Raw genomic sequence first — 16,713 nt, 5'->3', positions numbered from 1 at the left:
AGGTCTTCCTACCCATGGGGAAAAGGGGATTGGAACTAAATGATTTTTAAGGTCCCTTCCAACCCAAACCATTCTGTGATTCGTTCTACGTTCTTTTGAGTTGCTGTTTCCTAATAACTTCTACATACTTCATATATGTATGTATAGACACGTATTTGAGTCTTCTGTCTCCTCTAGAAATCAACATGTGCTAGAAATAGTGCCTTCTCCTTACTTACCCTTTCTCTTTACTCTCCTGAAGTTCAGCTATTGCTCTCTGTTAATAACTGGGGTTTCAAGTCTTCAACTGAGACTGGGGGAAATGATGTCAGTGCTGGTAATAGTCACTGGATCAATGCAGTTCAAAATATCAGCAAGCTTGTGTCTGTGTTCAAGCCCTGAAGGCACTGTCACAGAAGATAATGTAACTTTTTTTTTTTTTAAATATTAACCTAGCTAAAAACTTCTTTGAAGTGGCTTTTAGGAAGCTGGCAACTCTTCTGTAATTGACTCATAAACTAGCTTAATTGCTAATGGATTACCTCCTTGTCCTGCAACAAGAGGAGGGCTCACACCCATTTTTTAGTCTTTCCTCTTTTTTTAGTACAGAGTACAGATGGTAGTCTATAAAAGTGTGGTTTTGTAAGTCTTTCTCGAGCTGGTATTGGGAAGCAAATTGGATGTTTTTGAACTGCAGCGTGGAGGACAGCTCCCATTAATAGCAGAAAAAAGTCCATGTGATTTTTTCAAACTATTAAGAAATGTTTAGATTTCAACTGACATGAGAAAATTTTGCCTTTTATTTGAAGTGATGGAGGTTTTAGGGATGCATATGTATCAGCAATATTAATCTTTGTATTTACAATGAAACAGGTTTCTGTATTGTCTGTAGTTTTACTGTAATATCTCTATTATTACTTGCTTTAATTTGGGGATGCCGGGGTTGTGCTCATTACCTCTCATTTGCTTTCTGTGCATTGGTTGGCTTTGGCTATCAAATATCTTCAGTAAATACCCGAGAAATAAATTGTTGCTTGAACCCAACCTTTAACAGTGAATTCTTCTTCCTCATCTCTGTCCAAGTGAAATCACCATTGACAGCCTTGTTTTACCAAGAATTGTGTGTGTGTGTGACAAATGTGACACACACAGAGCTTTCTAGTTAAGACCAAAAGCTAATCAGGGTGCTACAAGCCTGCAAAAACTGGAGTGGGTCAGTCAGAAAGGAACCGTCAAGATCTTGACCAAGGTTTCAGAGAAGCGAACAGGCATTAAGGAAATGGTCACCTTTGCATCTGTGGCTGTTGGTGTGGTTGGATTTGCCATTGCTAAGATGACCTGCTACAAAAGCAAAACTTGGAAGGCCCCATTTCCAGGACTAACAAGAGCTTAAGGACATGTTTGAATGCTTTGATGGAGTGTAGGCTCTATCCAGAGCTCTATTCAGAAGCTGAAATGGAGGAAGGTTTGAGTATATAATGTACCCTGTATATAAATGTTTCAGAGCAAATGCAGCAAGTGCTGTACAGTCTTTTTATTTTAAAGAAATACATGTGCAGTGAAAGTTGTATGATTTGTTTGAATGGAGCAGGATTTCATTTAGTGCCACAGATCTTGGTGGCAATGTGAATTATCACATGAAGAGGGGTGAAATAGCTCCAGTTAAGCATTAATGGTCTCAGAGGTAAAGGGGATGGCAAGGGTTTTCTTGTTTGTAATCCAGAGCGTTTTTGTTAAAAAAAAACCAAAAAAACAAAAACAAAAAAATGTCTTTCTACTTGGAAATTGTTCCATCCTTTCTTTCTCAGTTCATTCTGCCAGGTGTGGTCAGTGGTCACCAGACACTACATAGTACTGTATTATTGTGTGTCTGAGTAGAACAGAAAGTAAAGGTGAACCAGAGCACATTACTGGGCTATTCCTGAGATGTTGGACCCCTTTGAGAGGAAACAAATCTGTTTCCAGTACAAAAAGTAGGTAAGTGAGAGGAAAAAGTAGGAAATTCTGTTTTGGTACAAGTAAAAGACTTCTGTAAGTCAAGGAATATAGGTACTTTGGAAATCTTCTTTCTCTAGAGTTCACATACTGGGAGTGGGCATTGAAAGCTTGACTCAGAACAGGGATGCAGTATTGGTATTCTCTTTATTCCCTGGTGACAGGGACAAAGCAGACTCAGAGTAAGGTTTGGTGATGAAAATTTGAGGAGGCTGGAACATACTTATCATAGTGTTTTTTATGATGGAGTTAGAGTGTAACTTAAAACCAGGATTGAGTAAGTTTTGAAAATTTTTGCCTTATTCTGGAAGAAGAAGGACACATGGTCAGCTTCTTCACAAAAAGGGGGTTGTATGTTTATGTTAAGTCCTGAATGAAGGTCTGGTGGACTACAGTGTGGAAATGAAGAGGAGGTGCAAGGTTTGTCTGAAGGTACAGACAGCATCTCAGTTGGAACATTTGGTCTGACCAAAATCCAGGATGTGTGTTCAGTAGGAGGTGAAGAACTACGAGAGTAGTCATACAGTGATACACTCTCCTGGCCTCCAGAAACTTATGATTCAGGGAATTTCTGAGCTACATCTAGTGCCTTTGTGCTTAGTAGTGGTGGATGCTGATACATCCATGCAAAGCCCTCTAAAACACATGAATATGACTGGTTTAGCAAGGTTCTGGTCATACGCAGATCAAGGGAATAAGAAAAAGGCCTGGGAACAGTTCCTGCTTGCAGTGCAAGACAGAAGTCAAGTCACTGGTCTAAAAGGAGCTACCAGCACAAATATTAAATTGGAAGTCTGTCATTCAGCATTACCTCAAAGTTTCTTTTAAACCAGAGGGCAAGATTAAGGCACTCAGATCATGATGCAAGGCTGCACTGAAAGGAAAGGACATTGAAGAATGAACTGAATGTGGCAAGGAGAGGAGAAGCACTGCTTTCTTTACTGTCAGACTAGGCAAAAGAATTGAGAATATTATGAAGTTAAACATTGATAGACTGTGTTATCAGCCCCAAGAAGCCTGTTCACAAGGGGAGACTATTCAGAGGGGCTCTGTTACTCTTGGAAGACAAGGTAGGAAGACAAGGTCCGCAGGATATAACATATCTAACAAGATCCTATTCTTAGCAGGGGGGAAGGAGAATAGAAGAGATTCAGAGAAACCTGAAAAAGTAAGACACATATGCAACCCTTTAGTAGGGGAATGTACCTTACCAAACAAGTACTTAGCATAAGCCAAAGATGGGTTGTTTTTAATGACAGTTCTGACAAATCTGCTGCAAAGTTTGCTTTTAAGTTGATACTCTCTATCTGGTCAGGCTTACTACACAAAGTTCTGAGTCTTCAAGTAATAATGTGTTCACTAGAGCAAGCAAGGAGGAGGAAGTCTTTTGTCTTTGAAATGACTCAGAGAAGAATCTGCGTGTGGTCAAAAAATACACATGAGATGGGACAAAGCCTCAAAATTAGGAAATGAAAGAGGTGTGGAAAAAATGGAGGCTGGAAATAGAAGACTAACAAGTTAAATCAGTAAATTTGCCAAGTGTTTTGATTAATCCGAGGAAGTCAGTTGGTATGTGAAAGCAAATAAAATACATGTATTGTGTACAGTGATAGGAAGAAAGAGTATAAAGGAAAAAAGATGCATTTATTTTCTGTTGAGGAATCACAGTGCAAAACCAGTCTGATCTGAGAAAAAAGAATGGCAGTGGTGTGCCCTTCCCTACCCTAGGCTGTAAGTAGGGGAAAAACTGAGCCTGACTAGGTTTGAAAGTATTTAGTCTTGAAAGAGCAATAAAAATGGATGACATGTTTTGAGAACAGCTGTGTTCCTTCTGGTTTCTTTTCTCTGTGTCTGTTTTTGTATCGATTGTCCATTCTGGCGCAAAAGGATGCTGATGACACATATACATCCTGAATTAATCAGCCTATAATTTTTAAATAATTTTTATGATTCCAGGGAAGGGGTGTGGAACACCCACAGGCTTGGATCATCCTTATGTTGCCTGTGGAGCCTGGTTTTGAATATGATTGTGTAGAGGCTGTCTCAGAGAATACAGCCTACGGCTCTTGCTTGGCAACCCAGGGACAGAGGGAATGCCTGTACAGCCAGATGTGAGTCCTTGTTGAAAAACCTTTTCTTTTTTTGAAACCTTCTCCCCCTGTCTCCCTCTCAACTTCTGTAATCATAGCGAGAGGGTATGCTCGTGATGTGTTGGGGTTTGAGGTTTTCTTTTACCCTCTGGGAATTTTCCATAGCTTATTTACTCCTCTGAAGGTTTTGTCATGAACCACATTGAAAACTGAAATGTCTTGTTCCTTGAAACCTATTAATTTTACAAACCACAAGCAAAATATAGTGAGGCAGCTGCATTGAGAGGTTCCCTGTATGACCCAGCACTAACCTTAGCCCAGCCCAGCCAGGCTGGCTGGGAGGGATGGCTTGCCCTGCCCTGGCTGGGCTTGAGACAGCTGATGATTAGAGACCAGGAGTTGGGCACAAAAGATTCTAGCAGCCATCAGACATTTTTCCTCTGGGGCATGATGAGTCAACTTGTAATTCTTGAACAGTCTTGATTGCCTAGGGTTTTCCCCCCCCCCCCCCCCCATTATCCTAGTACGGGTATGTTAAATTGATTCTGCAGATGATTAGAGCAAAGGTATTTCACATTTACTGGCTTTATTCGCTTCCCTTCCCCCATTATACTTTTATTATACATTTCTTTCTGTATGCTTGTTCAGCTAATCTAGATATGAACTGTCAGTCTTAATAATGTGATACCCTGGTGGCAGAACTGAGGCATCATTTTGTATGATTTTTTTATCCTGTCTCAGAATAGCCATTCTTTTGTTCTAGCTCCTTTCTCTCTTGCCAGTTAAAGCTGTATTTTGGTACCTGGTTGAAGAGGAGGAATGTTAATTTACCTGACAACTTTCCCATGTCTGAAGAAAATGGCTGCCCTAAAAGCAGCTGTAGGATTACTTTTTCCTGTATCTAATGAGGATATATGAACCTGAGTCAACCAAAACAGTGCCTTGTTGAATTTTGTTCTATCTCCCCACAATGCTTTGTAAGATACAAGAACAAGATGAGCCTCTCCCCAGACATTCCTTATTAAAAATACTGTTTTCAGTCTTTTACCTTCTTTCTCCAATATCCTTAAACAATAACCACTTTAAATTACCTGAAAGGCTTGAGACACAATTTGTCTTTGTTTCCTGTTTTCCCACATTTTCTTTCTTTCAAGGTTTTTTTTCCTTTTCTTACTCCAGCTGCACACAGAGAAACCTCTTAAGCTACTGTGACTGCATGAGAACATCTGTGTGTTTTTTTTGGTTGGTTTTTGATTTTTCCCCAGAGAACATAAAAACTATCCTTCTGTGTTAAATGTCTCTCTAGCCTAGTACTGTTTCTGGTATTTGCTGGTGAGTGATATTTCAGATATGGTATGATTGCTTGAGTGTTACACCCTTCTTGATTAGCTATTTGGGCTTTTCTGAGCTGGAGGAGACTTCTGGATCATTAAGCTTTAATAGCACCTTACAAATCTACACTCCATGAGTTTGTACAGTCCTGCTTTATATCCATGTATTCTTTTGGCCTCTGTGACATCCCATGGCAATAAGTTTTGCAATCTCATTATGCATTGTGTGGAAAAAGTACTTCCTTCTGTTTATTTTCAACCTGCTCTCTGGTAATTCCATGATGTGCTCCCTAATTCTTATTTCATGAGGAAATACTGTTCACACCATTCATGTTTTTGTAAGCTGTTTATGAATGGGTAACTTTTTTTCCAAGCTGGAGTGTACAAACCTGGGAAAGCTTCAAGCAATTAGAAGTGGTCCTGTTGTTCTTCACCATATGTTTTATACAGCACACACATTCAGGATGCCAGTGATTTATGTGACTGTGTTCTGATCAGTCCATGATACTGTTTGTCTTTGAACTGTTGCTGACTGTCAACGTGCTAATTTACACAGGACACTTAAAAAAAAAAAAAAAGTGTAAAAAATTCTGTGTGGCAATATAAGAATAGAGCCTATCATTGTACATATTTATAGGGTATAGTTTTTTTTGTGGGGATAATTTCACACTTTCCATCATTTATTTTCTGTGACTTTATTGTGCATTGATTTATAAACTCTACATGTCATCAAGTGTAGATCATTCTGTCTGGGATCACTTTCTATTGTTTGCATATTCTTGAAAGGACTGTTTTTATGAAAGCCAGAAGCCTACTCTCTCTGAACGTGCTTTTTTCTATTTAAATTTCCCATAGTTATTCTTACATGGATGAGAGCTGGCTTGGAAAGCCATTCAGCAGCAGCAGAAAATTGGCTGACTTCTGTAGTGCCACTGAGTTACTGTTCCATTTTAAGGAACTTACAGGCTGTCTTAAGGAAGCAGTGGAAGGAGCAGAGGGTTGACACTGACACTTGGTGTACAGTTCTGTTCAAACAGGAATGTGTTCAAGCCACATCTGCTAACCTAGAATAATTACCAGTAGTTTCTGATGTCAATATAGTCATATTAGTGTAAAGACCCCTAGAAGGGAAGGGGGCTGTCCTTTACTCCAAAGAAAATCAAGCTGGAGCTGCCTCTTCCTAAAGGCTTTCTGCTCGTATTTATGGGTTTTTCATCCTGCACTTCCAGGTGTTCTGCAAGAAGACTACAGTGGAAAGTCCCCGTAGGTGCTCTTTCTATTCACATCTGCCCTTTTTAAATTAAGAAGGTAGCATTTCCTTGCCATTTTGAACACTCTCTTTAATACACATATAAACTAGTATCAGTCAATCAGCAATTAGGAGTCATCTAGGTTAATAACTGAATGCTTTTCCATGCGTATAGGGACTATGCAAATAAAAAGCTGGTGAGTGAGTGCATTACTGGGGGCTGTCTGTATAAAGCTCATTATTTAGCTTTTATTCTGCAGAACAATAGGTATGGGACTTTAGCTATGAATGTAACATATTGATTCAGCCCCCTGTGTGTGCCCTCTTCGTGTGGTCTTCCAGTTTCATGTACTTCCGAAGTCTGCAGGAACCTATTTAGATTGTGCCTCCTCTGGTATAAAAATGATTCCCATTTTGGTGCAGAATATTACATTTTTTTCCCCCTCTGTGCAAAGTAATAGGTCTGTAGTTAATCTGTATCTGAAGTCCATACCATATGTTACCAAATAACTTTCTTTGTGGATCAAATTGTGGAGCACTATCAGTTACTGATTTTTTTCTCTGTTTTGTGTTTTTTTGTTTTCCTCTTCTTACTATCAATGTTGCTGTCACTGAAAATAACAGTAAATTAGGTATTATTTTTCTTACCAATTTTATAGCACTAGGAAGCCTGCAAGTTATTTCACACTGCAGGTATAGTACTACTCACCTACCTAAAGAGCTTCAGAGTTTGTCTTCAAGGAAATATTCCAGCTGTGTATACAGACATCAGCCCAACAGGCTCACCTGTTGGAAGCAGAACTTGTTTCAGAAGGGAGAACCCTGGCAACAGGCTCATTTGCCTTTGTTTCCATCAGTGCTACATTCCTCAGGTTTTAACTTGTGAAATATGAAACATTTTTTCACTGGTTTTGGGAGAGTTGTTTTTTGGTTTTTTAATTTTTTTCCAAAGAGCTGTTGAAATGAGAGTATAAAGGTACAAATTTCCCCCTATGGCTTGCAGCAAAACTCATTTTGTTCAACTTTGTGCTTCCAGTGTCTTTTTAACTTCCTCAGTGCAGAGGTTCTGAATGTTTTTCTTCAGGTTTGCTATTTAAAAGTTTTATGGAGAAAGGTGGCTGTGTCACACTGTCTCCTGATCTGTAGTTAATTCACCTGTACAAATAATCCCATGCCAGATTCTGTCAAAAGCACTGAGGCCTTCGTGAGAGTGATTGTGAGAAATTACATGCCTGCTGCTGGGATCTGTCTGTGTGGGTTTTCTTTAAAAAAAATAAATCTTTTGTTACAGAAGTAAATTCTGTTTTGGTTTGGGGGTTTTTTTGTTGGTTTTTTTAAGTTGTCACAGAATTTCAGAGTGCTGACAGCTTCCATCTTGACAGCAGACTCTTATTTAATGAACTTTAAGTTGTACTTGCATAATAAGAATCCTTTGAGTAAAGATTTCTCAGTAATTCAACAGCATTTTTGACCCTGTTAAAGTTAGTATGTAACTCCAAGTTATTTTTTTCAAGTTTAGGTATAAATTCAAGGTTTGTGCTTAGTTAAATTTCAAATCCCTAGTGTGAAGTACTACATAAGGGGAACAGGAGGAAAATGGATTGCTTTTATTTTCACTCCAGTCTCTTCCCATTTTGCTGACTTGTTTGTCTGCATTTTCTTCTTTTTCAGAGTTTTAGAATGCCAAGGGCTGCCCATTGTGAATGGACAATGTGATCCCTATGCTACTGTTACCTTAGCAGGACCTTCCAGGCAAGTGTTGCACGTACAAGAGCTTCAATTTTATAAGGATGGTTCCTGTTTCCTTTGTCTTTTAGAAATCTGCATTCTCAGATGGACAGATGGGAGTAGTTAGACACCACTAGAATATGTTACATTTTTCTGTGCAATTTTGATATATGTAAAGGTCTGAATAATCCCTGAATAATTTGAGTATCCTAAAGTATATAATTTATGTTTAGGCTTGATTTATGTGTCTCCTCACCTCACAGTTGGAGGCCAGTTTTGGAGCAAATTTATTGCCAAATTTTAGGTATGGGCAGAAGAGAAAGCCAAGTACATCAACATCTTGCAGAGTATGCATGTTTTTGTGACTATTTAAAGACTTCCTACTTTCAAGGTGTGGCAAGTTAATGTGTATACTGAAAACCCCAGGTGGCTCAGTCCTTTAATTTTATATATAATATATATATATATATATATATATATATATGGGGGGGGGGGGGGTATAATAGCATGGATAAACCTTGGAATGAGGTTTTGGTAATGAGATTCTGCATGATATTTCTTGGTTTAAGTTTGGGATTAATTTTTTATGTCCTGTTATAAAAAATTCCCATGCTGTTGGGTGTCGTTTTATTTCTGTTTATTTGGAGTAATCTTCATGTGTGTGCCGTATTAGAAACAAAACAGCTCTGCTGTGGCCTTAAGAATCACACCTGGGTGAATAACCATGGGTTATTCATAATGTTTTGCAATAATTTATTGAAAATACTATAAATAAGGTGCATTCTTACCTTTCATACAGAGAAGCCTTTGAGCGTGTATTCCTCATTTTTGTCTAGATACCCTATCTCCATTAATCAGCTGTATATTTGATGTTTTAATATTTGATGTTTTAAATAGTAAATATTTAATATATGTCTTTGATGTTTTAAGCCCATAACTTTTTTTCCAGTGATACTGGGCAGCTAATACTCTAACTGTAAGGAAGCTTTTTGACTAACTCCTGTCTCCTTGAATGTTCAAGCTTAGCTTTCTTTGTCTGTTTCCCCCCACCCCCCAGTCTGGATAATGAATGACAACTGATAACACATTTCCCCTTCAGAAGAAGGAGCACAGCCTCATCCTATTCCTATCTGATTTTGGTGGGAGAAGAAGGCTTGCCTCCTATCTCCAGCAAGCAGCGTGCAGCTTATTCCCATCCACTGCTTTGTAATTGCCCAGTAATTGTGTCTGCCTTAATCACCTCCCCTTCTACATCCTGCTTCCCAGTCCCCTCCCAGATGGGCTTATCAGTAGAGAGGGGCTGATTGGCAAGTGTGACTGATGAGATAGGATAGGCAATCTGCCCTAAGTCCTGGAGGCGATTAGTCTCTCTTATCTCTCAGCTCCTACTCGGTATAGGGGGATATTCTTAATCTGTACATCATTTTCCTCTCTGGATTTTTTCAGTGCCTCTCCTTTTAGAGCAGGAAAGCTGCTTTATTCTGTTGCATTTATGCAGTGCCAGGCATAAAAATTTCAACAAATGCACTGCTGTTTATTGTGTGATTTGTACATAGAGACCCATCAGACTGTGTTATATATAGGGAAAAAAATATTGCATGCTGGTAGGCTGCCCCATTCAAGTCACACAGGAAGCCTGTAGCAGGACTGGGAATTATACCCAGTTTTACGTCACCTCTGTAAAAAAATACATAGAGTTGTCTGGTTAATATAAGCAGCTAGGAGCTATCTAAGAAGCTTTGCCACATGAGAAATGAGGAATGGATTCTGGGATGACATTATTAGTAGGTCAGTTTTCCACATGGCTGATATGCAGCTCCATCTGTGTCTGTTTTATCTGTGCCTTCTTTCTACTGCAGAGCTGTAGGGGAGGACGGGTGACAGGACAACACAGAGCTTTTTGCTTGTAGGTAATGAGAACAAATCAAGCATGGGTTCATAACATTTGGAAATCATCAAACAGCTGCTGGCTGAAATGCATTGGTTGGCTTTAACCCAGTGCCAAGCAGTTAGGTGTCCTGTATTCTGAAAGGCAGGCACAGGCAGAGGGCACTGCCTGTAGAGGATGAATGGGCAGTGGTGAACTTTGTCAGGGCTGGTGAGGGGGTTGAGTGAGGGCCATGTCTTGTTCTTACAGAGCAAGAAATAAAGAGACTTCTGCTCAGCACTGCTCACAATAATTCAACAGCTTAACATTAACTGGGTACTGTTGGGGCTGTAGAGAAAAGCGTGGTGGTATAGCAATAAAAATATTCTTACTGATTCTGTTTTGGTTTTATTTTATTATTTAATACCACTGAAAAGCATTCATTGATTCCTCAGGCTAGGATTATAAAATATGAAACACAGAAATAGCTGTGTCAGTCTTCCTGTCTCCTGTGCTTTTAGGATATGAGGAATCCTTGAGTCACATCAAGAGTGAGACTGCCTCTCAAATATTGCTGATCAGAGCCCCATTCCTGCTAGTTGCTTTGTACAGATTAAAGATTCTGATGGATCAAGCAAGTGACAGAATCAGGGTCCAAGGAATTGTGTTTAAGAGTGGATAACAAACTGTGGTTACTGACACTTTAGGGAAAAAGGCATGCAGTCAATCCCTCTTTTAAATGTGTGTATGTATGTCTTGCTAAGCTGGAGCCACATGGTGTGCCATTTTTATAAGACAAATCAAGTGGATGACAATTAGTTCCTCCTCAGTGTCTCTGTTCTAGGATCACACTTCTGCTAATGTTGCTTCTTACCTTTTTTTTTCTTTTTTTTTTTTTTTTCTTTCCATAATTCAGATCGGAAGCCAAAAAGACTAAAGTTAAAAAGAAGACCAACAATCCACATTTTGATGAAGTGTTTTATTTTGAGGTTGGTATTTCAAAGGAATGGGTGATAAGCTGAAATACTACACTGTATATAGTTGGCACAGCATCCTGCTCCAATGTTGTGCCAGCTGTCTTCGTTCAGAACTGTTTCAAAGCATGATACAGGGGTAAGAAGTACCCAGGGTCAGACTATCCATCTGCTGAGGGAGCACTATATTCTCAGATGCTCTGTAGGAAAAGTTTCAAGGTGGGTATTTCTGAGCAGCAGACTTTATGCTTCATCAAAACTCACTCCAGAAGAGTTTTGGAAAAGGAGTGTTAAAAATGGGATTTAAAAAAAGTAAATTTCTTTTTAGCCTGTGGTTTTATAGCTGCTCCACCCTGTCCTTCCCCGACAATAAGTTATCTCCTAGTAGTACTAAAAACTGTAGAGAAAAAACACACTAACGTGGATGTTTTGGCTGTCTACCAGTCTGCTGCAGTGTTGTTCCTCCAACTGGGTGAAACCTTCTTAGTTTTATATAATACAGAACATGCTCAGCCAGTCCAATTAAGACAAAGTATAACTTTCACGAAAGTGCTTATTTTGGTTCTTTCTGGCAAGAGTAGCTGTAATTATGGTGTGTCCATACATACATGTGCATGTGTTTATAATTTGGGTACCTCTTGAAACTTTTCATTTTGTCTCCCAAAGTATGTGTATCTTTTTGTCTTTCCTTTTTCTCTTGGACATCATAGTTCTGGTCTACACTTAACTGTTCTGTAGATACCTCAAGAGTATTTCTGGCATAACAAAGCTGATGAAAAGCCAGAGTACACTGCAATTGGCATATCACTGAAAAGCCCTTTCTGCCCATATGGTTTGCATCGTTCAGGACACTTTTATATATGAAATTGTTTCTGGCTTAGGGATGGCACCTTGGCATGTGGTTTATTGAATCAGTTTGGAGTCACAGGCAACCACATCTGTAAGGAAAGCTGCTGAAAGAGGAGACATGCAAGTGCTGTAGTGCACTTCAGATCTGTACAGGGCATACCTTTGTTAATGCCAGTGAGGGGCTCATTTCTGTATTCCTTCTACTACAAACCACCACCATCTTTCCCTAGAAGCTGGAACTTATACTTACTGATCTAAAGTTGGTCACACCAGCTGAAATGTGTTCTTTGAAATGTGTTCTTGTCGATGTAATGTTTTTGGATTTGAGGAACAGATATAGCAAGTTCTTTATTGGCAGGAGCACTTTCCCACTGCTCAACAGGGTCAAAGCCCTGAGGGTCAGCCAGAACAGCTATCCAAGGTAACCTCTGGTAACCCAAAATTTCTCTTCCCTGGGGTGTAACTTCACTGCAGACTTAACTTTAGGTAGCAGGGAGCCTTTGTGCCTGCTTGCCTGACTCCATGAGACTGTGTGAAGTGCTGCATGGGCTTGGTTGGTAGAGGAGAGATCCCATGGTCCTGAGCTCTGAAACCACACTGAGGTGTCTGTGTTTACTCAGGGATGCTCAGGATTTCAGTCCATCACCTGGCTCAGAGCTGCAGCCTTTGACAGGGACACAAGAGTGATGCTGGATGTAAAGAAGCAAAAATGGGCTTAACATTTTTGCCATAAGCAGTTCTGGAGGCATCTGTCAGCGAGAGCTTTTTAATGAGAAATATAATCCAGGAATTCAGACTGTAAACCACAAAGCTTCACCTGTCTGATTCCTCAGACTTCTGCACGCTTCAGGAGCAGTGAATGTTCAGTAATTAAACACTGAATCTGGCAAGTGGTGCCACGCTGGGAGAGGAAGGAAAAAACCAAGAATCATCTTCCAGCTAGAGTTGTGGAGGGGGCTGGAGGCTTTCTTAGCTTGTGTTTATGCTGAGAGCTGGGTTGCATGGAAGTACCAGCAGAAGCAAAACCCTCCCTCAACGCCCATGCCCCAGTTATTCTGCTAACTCAGAGCAAAGTGTTTTCTGTGTGGGTAAGAGCAGAGCTTGGGAGATGTCTGGATCAGTCAAAACTCTGAAATACAAAACATACCCTTAGTGCAGACAGAGCCACTGTAGATTTACATCATTTTGAGGGTAGCGAGTACATCTCCAGCTAAATGTCTCCAAGGGACAAGGTTCAGTAGAACTGCTGCAACTTGGAAATACATTCCCTAATGAAAGACATGGGCAGACCTGTGGCTTGTGCATGCTAACATAGTGCTCTGATTCCTGTGGAGCTGCACGAAATTCACGCTGTTGACAGCTGTGTCATTTACTGTTTCCAAAACAGCTTCATCAGCTTTCCTGCAGCCTGCTAGCACAGGGATTGGCCATACCTTCAAGGAAGCAGGCAAGCTGTAAAAGGCAGTGAATGGGTGCTTTCATTTTTACCATCAAAAATACACACAGATTTAATTTTCTAAATGGAAAATAGCTTAGCATTGGTTTGGGAAATCTAAGGGTTTGTTTAAGGGGTGCTGTGTGAGAAACTTACACGTGATGGTGCAGAGCCATTTTCACCACTGCTACAGCTGCAGTGTGGTGGTGTGGCTCTGAGGTTTGGATGCAGCAAATGCCCCTCTTGCAGGAACTGGAGAAGGTGCTGTTGTAACCAATTTGCAGACCTTCATGTGCTGAAAAAAATTAGCAGCTTGTAAATGTCATGCCAGCTTTGCCTCAAGAAAGGGACCATCACAGCAGAGTTGTGTCCTCTTTTTAGTAAAATGGTTTGTGGACTGGGAGTTCCCCCACCTCCAGTTCCATCCTGGGAATGGATGGACCTTGTACCTCTCTTGATCTATATTATCTGCACACTAAGCAGTTGTATAGGTGAACAGAGAGATTTTGTACATGCAGACTCCAGCAAAACTTCACAGAAAAATGATTACTTAAAAAGGATGTGCCCTAAGTTACACTTACACTACAACTTTTTTAACAACTTGTGTTAATACATAGTTAAACACTTAAATGTAATTTTCTGTATTGAAAATTACACCATAAGCTACCCAATGGTAGTAGAAAATGTCATTTTGAAGTTATGTAGAATAATTTCGTGAAGACACAGTGAAGACAGTTGCAAGAGTAGAGTGAGAAAGCTTTTGCTGAGCTCCTGAAGTTGTAGTCCCTATATAAGTCCTTTGTGCTCTTGGGTTTGCCATTCATTGTGCTCTTGATTCAGTTCCAGTATAGAGGGAAGTGCTGCTGGGACCTTCAGTGCTGCTGGGACCTTTTAGTTTTCATGTATCACCTTGAAAACATTGCCTGCCTCACACATAAACACACACAAAAGGCTCTGTTTAGTGTCCTGTGCTGAACATTCTTTTCTGTTTCCTCTCTGCTTGTGCAGCTATATATTTTCCTCCCTTGTTTTGTGTACCATCTGCATCTGGTCTAGAATATAAAACCAAGAAGTCAAGTTTACAATAAAAGCTGGGTTTTGTGAGTGGGAAGTATTAAGCCACAACTGTATTTAAACTTACAATAAAGTTCAGCTTCTGTGTGCAACCAAGAGCTGTACCCACACATCACACACATTTGATCAGTTTCTGCTGTGGTTTTGGCTGGGTGGGGTAACCTTTTTCTCAAAAGTGTTTTTATAATCACTCAAGAAAACAAATTTTAAGAAATGTTTTTACAATACCTTTTTTTGCTAATTCTCTACACTTACCCCTGTCTTCCCACTCTTTCTGCCTGTGCTTTGCTGTTTATCAGAATTGCAAATATAGTTGGTGCACTATGCAGCTGGTTCTATATTCTGATGTTCATAACACAAACTAGCATCTCTTGGATCTTTGTGGTATTTTTTGTATGAGCATGATAAATTGACTTCCAGGATATCAAGACAGTCAGAACTTCCCAATTTTTGTTGTGAAGCATTTTACCGTGGTTCTAAGGGTGGCTGGGGTATAGGTTCTACTCTTCATGGTGCCTCAGCACATCTGTTGTACAGCTGTATTTAAAACCCAATTATTAATTGCCCTTTTATTTCCTTAGATGGCTTATAAAAGTGGTGTTGCTTCTCGTGCTTTTAAAATTTTTTTGTCAATGTAAACTCAAAGAACTGTAGTAATATTAAGGAAATCCTATTTCTGTAAAGAAAGTGCAGAGTACCTAGTTAATCTTGGATATGATTGTTGGTAGGGGACCAACATCACTTTTGTATAGTGAGGAATCTATTTAGTCATTCTGTTTATTTGCATGCATGGGTATGTGCAGAATCAGAACTGAAGTCACTGCTGATAGTAAAAGACTGCAGTCTGACAGAGCTTTGTAGAAGTAACATAGGAACACTTTTGTATCATATCAATTTGTTAAAGTTTTCTCCTTTTTATTAGGTTACAAGACCCAGTAGCTACAACAAGAAATCCCATTTTGACATTGAAGATGTTGATGAAGTTGACAAAATGGAAATTAGGTAATATAAACCACTTTGTGCTAATAAACTTGTCTTCCAAACCTGTGTGAGTTTGCAGTAGACTTGGCTTTCAGTGATGACATGGTTTTGCCATTCATAAATCAAGATGAGTGTTTGCCACTGTATCTGTATGCTCCTTTCCCTCCATTGTCCTGTAGGTGTATGTGAAAGTGTGGTACATCCTCTGTAGAAGAATTCCTCATTTTCCTTCATATCTTACATACACTGTGTATATTCTAATGTGCAGTTGTCATCAAGTTCAGCCTTTTGTATCTGGGCTCCCCTTTCCTCCATCCCTCAGAAGCTCTGTGGTGCTGTCACTTAAAAGGGTCTGTTTTCTTATATCACTTAATTTTAGCAACCCATATAAGGTCCTTTGTCTCTGAAAGGAAACTCTTGAACTCAGTTTTTCTGGGACAGGATCAGTTTCTCTTCTCTTTTGCCTGCCAGACTTTAACCCCTTCTTGCAAGGCTGAGTGTAATCCATGTTAAACCCATCACACAGGAAAGAAGCAACCCTCATTTCAAAACAAAAACAACTCCACCCACTGCCACCCACTTAATGTTGTTTTAGCACTTGCTGAGGGCTGTCAACTGTGGGGACTGGTGAATAAAAATAGTGGAAAGGAAACAATAGGAGGTGCAAGGCTTACAGGGTGTCACATGCGTCATGCTATTGCATGCCACTTAGATCTGGTGACGTGGATGCAGTACAGCTGAAAAGTGCTGTGTATCTGCCTCAGATTATGTGAAATTCACCTGTCCCCTAGGATGAAAGGTTGAAGGAGAATGGTGGCACCCCACTCCTGCCCAGTATTCCCACCGTAGAGGTAGTGAGTGCTTATATCCCAAAACATTCTCTGGTCCCTTCAGAAGTATGACTGGCTAGAGAGGAGGATGGAGGAAAGATCAGATATAGGGAAAAATGCTTACTGCCAGCAAGCAAGACACATCTGTGTTCACCAATGAATGGATGAGGGTTGTCCTAATTTGACAGTCAGCTGCTGGTTCATGTAGCCTGTTAATGAGTGTAGCATCACAGTAATACATTGATGGCTTTGTGTTTGCCCTGGCTCTGAGTCAAGAAAGGGAAGCTATCTGTATGTGAGAAGGACAAGAGCTGTACTCTGTTCCTCTGAG

The 16,713-nt window shown here is 39.9% G+C and overlaps 1 protein-coding gene across 3 annotated transcripts in view; it reads left to right on the top strand.

Annotated features, from left to right (window-relative positions):
• Window positions 1-16,713, top strand: part of RASA3 (RAS p21 protein activator 3) — a 178,456-nt gene that overhangs the window by 136,034 nt on the left and 25,709 nt on the right. For all 3 annotated transcript variants that reach the window (XM_071744238.1, XM_071744243.1, XM_071744247.1), the window contains exons 6-8: window positions 8,316-8,396; window positions 11,156-11,228; window positions 15,494-15,573. In XM_071744238.1, the coding sequence (XP_071600339.1) occupies window positions 8,316-8,396; window positions 11,156-11,228; window positions 15,494-15,573 (234 nt within the window). The remainder of the gene's footprint in view (window positions 1-8,315; window positions 8,397-11,155; window positions 11,229-15,493; window positions 15,574-16,713) is intronic.

The sequence above is a fragment of the Heliangelus exortis genome, chromosome 1 (assembly GCF_036169615.1).
Source record: "Heliangelus exortis chromosome 1, bHelExo1.hap1, whole genome shotgun sequence".
NCBI classification, from domain to species: Eukaryota; Metazoa; Chordata; class Aves; order Apodiformes; family Trochilidae; genus Heliangelus; species Heliangelus exortis.
This window is presented reverse-complemented; position numbering and strand designations above follow the sequence as displayed.